At 41.2% G+C, this 8,194-nt stretch overlaps 2 protein-coding genes across 2 annotated transcripts in view; one reads left to right on the forward strand and one right to left on the reverse strand.

Moving 5' to 3' along the window:
* Nucleotides 1-4,405, reverse strand: part of LOC118372805 (protein disulfide-isomerase TMX3) — a 64,735-nt gene extending 60,330 nt beyond the window's left edge. Inside the window, exons 1-3 of the mRNA XM_035758809.2 lie at nt 4,327-4,405; nt 3,975-4,026; nt 538-577 (exon numbers count right to left, since the gene is read on the reverse strand). Of these exons, the coding sequence (XP_035614702.1) occupies nt 538-577; nt 3,975-4,026; nt 4,327-4,378 (144 nt within the window). The 5' untranslated portion in view covers nt 4,379-4,405. The remainder of the gene's footprint in view (nt 1-537; nt 578-3,974; nt 4,027-4,326) is intronic.
* Nucleotides 1-8,194, forward strand: part of LOC118372813 (serine/threonine-protein kinase PRP4 homolog) — a 349,083-nt gene that overhangs the window by 283,914 nt on the left and 56,975 nt on the right. The gene's annotated exons all lie outside the window — the stretch shown is intronic.

The following is an 8,194-nucleotide window of genomic DNA, read 5'->3' on the forward strand; positions in this document are numbered from 1 at the left end:
AATAAAAATCTCCCATCTTTGTGGCAATGCTGTACTTGGTATTGGGATTGGCATTTCCACCTAAGCATTTTTTTTGCCTGATAGTCAATGCACAGCCCTGTTCTGTGTACCAGTCTACAAGACTGTGTTTACAGCTGTGTCTGTGCCTGCCTATAGTGATCCACGTCAGTGTATATAGTATGACTGCTGTCACTCCAATCATTTCTCCTCAAGCGGTCAGACTGGTCTGGACAGGGAGTGCCAGCTTTGGGTGCCAGCTGGATTTGCTCAGGCCTCAGACATGAACCCTGGGCTCTGGCATAAACCCCCTCAGAGCCCCCAGGCCAGGCCCACCGCCCACCATGCATGACTTCTCCATTGACTAAAACACACACAGTAGACACACCTCCCCCTTCCCTCCCCCACTGCCACTTCCGTAAGGGATGAGCTGGACACTGGTGTCGGGACGAGGGTCTAAAGCAGTGCTGAATGGGCTCATTCAGCCTCGTCACGTCAGTATGATTGCAGTGTGTGCGATGCAAAGCAAACAAGACTCACGTCCACCAGCCAGACATCATCTACTCTGGTGTCTTTAAACCTGAGGAAGAAAAAAATTATAATCAGAATTCATAACATTTTGGCTTTATATTTTAACCAGTACCAAATCTATTAAAAGTGACTTATTCGAACCATGAAACTTCGCAATACCCGGTATGAAACATTGAAAATCACGCCACGCAGGAAACTCGGGACCTCTGAGTTAAAATAAGCAAAAATTATTTGCGTTTAGTTTCCTATTGGTTGATTCTGATATTTCCCTAGTGGGAAACGTATCTTTCTCCAACAAGTAAGCAAGTCAGACATTTGAATTTCCAATATGATGTGAACGAGGCATTATAGACAAGTAAAATGAACAAGACATACTGCAACAAGGATGTAATGAGCAGGCCCTTAACTTGCAGGGGTTGAATTGGAAATTATTTTCCCACCGTAGTTACTGGCTTTCTGTGGCTTTACACTACTACTCAATTCCTAATTTTATGATTGGATCCCCCAGCCGCCAAATATGCTTTGGGCTTGTAAGAACGGAGCAAAAGATCCGCTCTTTCGCTCTCTCCTCTTAACAAACCCTTAATTTTGTGAGCTGACTTGTAACAAATAAAGACACACACAGTCACATTTAACATGGTAAAATCATAAGCGCAAATAAGAATTATACAGAAAAATAAAACATTTTACGTTTAAGTTTCTATTGCAAAGTAACAAGATTTTTCTCAAAATGAGTGATAATTGGTAACGGTTGTATTGGGCTCAATTGTGTGAGTTTAAACAACTTTGGTAGTATTATAAACTTGAAACAACTTGTTTCTAGTAGGCTACAGAATTAGAGAAGAGCTGTTTCTCTGAACCTCTGGCAGTAGGCAAGCATGTTCCTCTCCCCAGTCAGAGGCAGCATGCCTGTCTCACATACTATGGCCAGCAGCAGCAACCTAGAAAACCATTTTGAAGGCCAAAATTCAGGGAGGAAAGCAGTCATCATGTTTATGCAACCAAATAGCCACCCTATGAGTACTTCCAGAAACAACTTTATATTTTTAATAAGGATATATGACATTGCACAGCAGTAAGCTGGTTTATTTGTCATTTTCTCTTCTTGATTTCAATATGGAAGGGAAACCAGTTACTGGTGTTTGTATGTACGGTTTCTTGATGACTAACAAGTATTCTTATCCTATAATTTTGTGGGGAGGTTAAGGGGCATATGATGTTCCCCCATGAGCAAACAGGGCCATGACAGAAAACGTTTAGGAAGCACTGATCTAGTCAATGATTAGCACAAAAACAGATGGGCAACCCCATGCTTCAGCCTATTTATTTATTTATTTATAGCCACTATGATGCATCAGTTTGGCTACAGGTCTTGTTGGACCAGAATGTTGTTAGGCTCAATTTTGGATTGTAAAATTATATTTCAATGGTGTCACCATCATATGACTTTAATTAATTTTGGAGTAGAAAACTCACCAGGGCTGCATTCAATACAGAAATAAAAGGCAACGTTGTTCTGAACAACTAGTTTAAAAAACAGGCAGGGGTTGTGGGTTCAAAATTCACCGCTGGCCTTCAAATATGTCACTCACTGTTTCAAGCCACACCCTGCCACACCTACCAAACACCGTCCTTTAAACAATGTAGCAAACGTTCAATCGAACTGAACGCAACCCAGAACTGACTCTCTCACAGTCCTTCTACCAAAAAAATTGCCAAGCATGGTTACTTTCTGAACTTATTTGATTTTTTTCACCTTTATTTAAATAGGCCATAGTGGCAAAATAATTACAATATAGCAATTAAACACTGGCCTGATATATATGCAGAAGATGAGTGTGAAAGTAGAGATACTGGGGTGCAAAGGAGAAAAATAAATAACAGTATGGGGATGAGGTAGTTGGACGGGCTATTTACATATGGGCTATGTACCGGTGCAATGATCTGTGAGCTGCTCTGACAGCTGGTGCTTAAAACTAGTGAGGGAGATAGGAGTGTCCAGCTTCAGTGATTTTTGCAGTTCGTTCCAGTCATTGGCAGCAGAGAACTGGAAGGAAAGGTGGCCAAAGGAGGAATTGGCTTTGTGGGTGACCAGTAAAATATACCTGTTGTGGCACATGCTACGGGTGGGTGCTGCTATGGTGACCAGTGAGATGAGATAAGGCGGGGCTTTACCTAGCAAAGACTTATAGATGACCTGGAGCCAGTGGGTTTGGTGACGAATATGAAGCGAGGGTCATCCAACGAGAGAATACTGGTCACAGTGGTGGGTAGTATATGGGGCTTTGGTGACAAAACAGATGGCACTGTGATAGACTGCATCCAATTTGCTGTGTAGAGTGTTGGAGGCTATTTTGTAAATGACATCGCCGAAGTCAAGGATCGGTAGGATAGTCAGTTTTACAAGGGTATGTTTGGCAGCATGAATGAAGGATGCTTTGTTGCGAAATAGATTTCATTTTGGGTTGGAGATGCTTAATGTGAGTCTGGAAGGTCAGTTTACAGTCTAACCAGACACCTAGGTATTTGTAGTTGTCCACAAATTCTAAGTCAGAACCGTCCAGAGTAGTGATGCTGGACGGGAGGGCAGGTGTGGGCAGCGATCGGTTGAAGAGCATGCATTTAGTTTTACTTGCATTTAAGAGCAGTTGGAGGCAATGGAAGGAGAGTTGTATGGCATTGAAGCTCATCTGGAGGTTAGTTAACACAGTGCCCAAAGATGGGCCAGAAGTATACAGAATGGTGTCGTCTGCATAGAGGTGGATCAGAGAATCACCAGCAGCAAGAGTGATATCATTGATGTATACAGAGAAAAGAGTCGGCCCGAGGATTGAACCTTGTGGCACCCCCATAGAGACTGCCAGATGTCCAGACAACAGGCTCTCCGATTTGAGTCATTTGAGGAACCAAGGCTTTCGAGTCTACCGATAAGAATGTGGTGATTGAGAGTCGAAAGCCTGGGCCAGGTCGATGAATACAGCTACAAAGTATTTTCTCTTATCGATGGCGGTTATGATATCGTTTAGGACCTTGAGCGTGGCTGAGGTGCACCCATGACCAGCTCGGAAACCAGATTGCATAATAAAGTTAGACCATCAGTTGTGGTTGGGATATATTGACCAAATGATCAGAAGTTTGGGATGTACCCCCCCCCCAACATAACAACACAAAAGGTATGCCCTTGGTGATGGGTACACTGAGTCAAACTTAGAAGTCTACTATTTTGTTTACAAACAATATTAACATACGTTTCTGTGTACAGGGGGGGGTGACTGGTTTGAGATTGGAATAGTTTAAGTTATTTTACCATAGAATATTTATTCATTGGGACTATTACATTAACCAAAATGGTCGTCAGGTGACAACATTCGCATACATACTAGGGATTGACGTTAAACAAAAGACAGGAAGATTCCACAAGCGAAATACATTAGAGCATCACTTACGTGTCATCGAGTTCTTCGACAATTGCAAGCACCGTTGAACATAGAAAAAGCCCTACAATATAAAAGCAAAATGAACAGATAATGTGAAAATCATCACGTTAACAATTAAGCAACACAGTTACACGAATGCTTCTGCAATTTGAGATATGCTGCTAACGTTAACTACGGCTTGCAACCTCATGATGCATCAGCTAGAATAGCTCGCGCCCTTAGCTAGCTTCGTTACTGTTACTGTCCGTGCATTTTGCACCACAATTCCACCCAAGCAAAAATAAATCGGACAAGTTGTCAAGGTAATGCAACGAATAACGCATTTATTAACTAAACAGAAACGGTTAGAAAGTGTAAGTACCTGCACAAACCAAGGTGGCTTTCACTTTTGCCATTGCTCCGAAAGGAAACATCAAGCAGGAAATAAATACAAGCAGTATTTTCCGTCTGTCTGAGCATGCGCTGTGATTACGCTGCATTAAATCGGAAGCATCACAAGGTTGCAGGCATCAGAAATGCATAAATAATATTACTTTTATAATAATAACTTAAGGCCCATGTAGTCTTTCAGTGTTAATCATAATTACATTTACAGACAATCTCTTTCTTTGGCATATTTCTTTTCCTGCTGTTAAATTAACTGTAGCCTACAATTGATTCCGTTTAACCAATAATAAATAATAATTTATTGCATTTGTAAAGTGATTTTCCTCATAAAGAATAATAAGTGTATGAAATAAAAATAAAAACCAAATAGAAAAAAATGGACACAACTAGACACTGCAACTGACACAAAGAATACAGCTGACGCTATGGGGCAAGGACACCAAGGAGCACAGCTATCAACACAAAGCCTTCCTAAAGAGAAAGGTCTTTAGACCCATTTTAAAGGAGCCCAGAGTTTCCTTCAGGTGGTCTGGGGGGGCATTCCAGAGGCTGGAGCAGGCCAATGCCTTATGGGGCCGATTCCGACCTGAGTTAAGCCCTGTAAATTGAATGTAATTCCCTTCTTATGCACTTTTCTCTCTGTGCCTATTCTGACCTTCAGTTTAAGCATGAGAATGGAATTCTGTTCTCCCGCTATTCGTTGGGGGTGGAGACCTAAGAAATTAAGATGTGGGAGAGGTGTCTACAGACACACCTTATTCTGACCTTGAATTCACTCATAAATCCATCACCATGAACTTCATTATTTTTAGTAGAAATAACAGCATTCTCCATGCACTGTAATTTATAAACTCGTAAGAGCTATTGACAGTGGAAACCCGTCATTCAGGGCCTGTTTTGAGACCCACATAAAAATGAAAATAAAGTTATAAAAAAAAAAAATCTCTCTATATATAATATAATTTTTTTTCATATTTTTTTTGGGGGGGGGCTTGCCTGTTTTGCATGTTATTTTGGCATTAGTGTATGTCACATATCAGTTTGCAAACAATGTAAAACATATACAGTTGAAGTCAGAAGTTTACATACACTTAAGTTGGAGTCTGTCACGCCCTGACCTTAGAGAGCCGTTTTATTTCTCTATTTGGTTAGGTCAGGGTGTGATGTGGGGTGGGCATTCTATTTTTTGTTTTTTTAGGTATCTTTTGGCCCGATATGGTTCTCAATCAGCGACAGCTGTCTATCATCGTCTCTGATTGGGGATCATACTTAGGTAGCCCTTTTTCCCCTCCTTTCGGTGTGGGTAGTTGTCTTTGTTAGGGGCACTATAGTCTTTGTAAACTTCACAGTAATTTATTCTTTTATTTCTTGTTTTGTTAGTGACATTTTACAATAATAAAATTAAAATGTACACTCACCACGCTGCACTTTGGTCCACTTCTTTCAACAGCCGTGACAGAGTCATTAACTTGTTTTTCAACCACTCCACAAATGTTTTGTTTACAAACTATAGTATTGGCAAGTCGTTTAAGATATCTACTTTGTGCATGACACAAGTCATTTTTCCAACAATTGTTTACAGACAGATTATTTCACTTATAACTCATTGTATCACAATTTCAGTGGGTCAGCAGTTTACATACACTGAGTTGACTGTGCCTTTAAACAGCTTGGAAAATCCCAGAAAATTATGTCATGGCTTCAGAAGTTTCTGATAAGCTAATTGACATCATTTGAGTCAATTGGAGGTGTACCTGTGGATGTATTTCAAGGCCTACCTTCAAACTCAGTGTCTCTTTGCTTGACACCATGGGAAAATCAAAATAAATCAGCCAAGACCTCAGAAAAAGAATGTAGACCTCCACAAGTCTGGTTCATCCTTGGGAGCAATTTCCAAACGCCTGAAGGTACCATGTCTGTCTGTACAAACAATGGTACGCAATTATAAACACCATGGGATCACGCAGCTGTCATACCGCTCAGAAAGGAGACGCGCTCTGTCCTCTAGAGATGAACATACTTTGGTGCGAAAAGTGCAAATCAATCCCGAACAACAGCAAAGGACCTTGTGAAGATGCTGGAGGAAACAGGTACAAAAGTATCTATATCCACAGTAAAACGAGTCCTATATCGACATAACCTGAAAGGCCGTTCAGCATGGAAGAAGCCACGGCTCCAAAACCTTCATAAAAAAGCCAGACTACGGTTTGGAACTGCACATGGGGACAAAGATCATACTTTTTGGAGAAATGTCCTCTGGTCTGATGAAACAAAAATAGAACTGTTTGGCCACAATGACCATCGTTATGTTTGGAGGAAAAAGGGGGAAGCTTGCAAGCTGAAGAACACCATCCCAACCGTGAAGCATGGGGGTGGCAGTATCATGTTGTGGGGGTGCTTTGCTGCACGAGGGACTGGTGCACTTCACAAAATACATGGCATCATGAGGAAGGAAAATTATGTGGATATATTGAAGCAACATCTCAAGACATCAGTCAGGAAGTTAAAGCTTGGTCGCAAATGGGTCTTCCAAATGGACATTGACCCCAATCATACTTACAAAGTTGTGGCAAAATGGCTTAAATTGTCCGTGTAGACCAATTTGGGTTTCCAATCTCTCCAAAAGAATGTGGTGATCGACGATATTAAAAACAGCACTAAGGTCTAGGACCACGAGGACAGATACAGAGCCTCGGTCTGATGCCATTAAAAGGTCATTTACCACCTTCACAAGTGCAGTCGCAGTGCTATGATGGAGTCTAAAACCAGACTGAAGCGTTTCATATACATTGTTTGTCTTCAGGAAGGCTTTATTACTGCCACTTTTAGTGAGTTTGGTACAAATCTGGTGGATAGGGGGGCCAAGCACAGGAAGCAGATCTTTCAGTAGTTTAGTTGGAATAGGGTCCAGTATGAAGCTTGAAGGTTTAGAGGCCATGATTGATTTTCATCAATGTGTCGAGATATAGTATTAAAAAACTTGAGCGTCTCCGTTGATCCTAGGTCCTGGAAGCGTTGTGCAGACTCAGGACAACTGAGCTTTGGAGAAATACGCAGCTTTAAAGAGGAGTCCGTAATTTGCTTTCTAATGATCATGATCTTTTCATGAATTTCGCTGTCAACGAAGCATGATTTGTGCCGCGCTCAAAACAACTGCTAACTTGGAACTGCGAAAACTTGACTTCAGTGAGTTCAAGACAACTGGGGAGTCAGGAATAAACGAGCTCAGACTGGCAAAATATGTTTTGAATGGTCATCCACCTCGGGAATTGTAAATCCGGCCTCTTTCTAGAGCTACCACCTGAAGATCAATGACACCATCATGATTTGACCTTGTTTTTTTCTGAGTTCCCAGTTGTTTTGAAAGCGCCATAAATCCAGAGAATGCCAGACTTTGATGACAAAATTTGTCCACGAAGGAGTGCCGCGTCACCTTCCTGTTCAAGTGAGCACAGCACAACAAGGTGAGTCCAAAAAATGTATTGTTTGCTGCTGCATAAATTATGTAATATGCCAGGGAGATATGTATACTGTAGCTAAGAAAGTAATACCATGTGTACATTATGTTGTGTAGTAAGATGTTAGTAGCCCATGTGCCTCACCCTAATAATTCAGTCTATTTACCCTTCTTAATTTTGCCTACTGTCCTGAATTGGTGGTGCACATGTAGCCTATAATCTGTTTTAGAGATATGTAATCATCGTAAAATCATTGTAAGAGCTTTCAATCTGCTTATATCCCCCTTCATTTATCCTTTGGTTCTGACTTGGTGTACAGGGAGAACACTGTAAGAACGGCCATTGTTCTGAATTATGTCACTGTACATTTCAAAAGTGTTAAAC

Source organism: Oncorhynchus keta, chromosome 4 (assembly GCF_023373465.1).
Source record: "Oncorhynchus keta strain PuntledgeMale-10-30-2019 chromosome 4, Oket_V2, whole genome shotgun sequence".
NCBI classification, from domain to species: domain Eukaryota; kingdom Metazoa; phylum Chordata; class Actinopteri; order Salmoniformes; family Salmonidae; genus Oncorhynchus; species Oncorhynchus keta.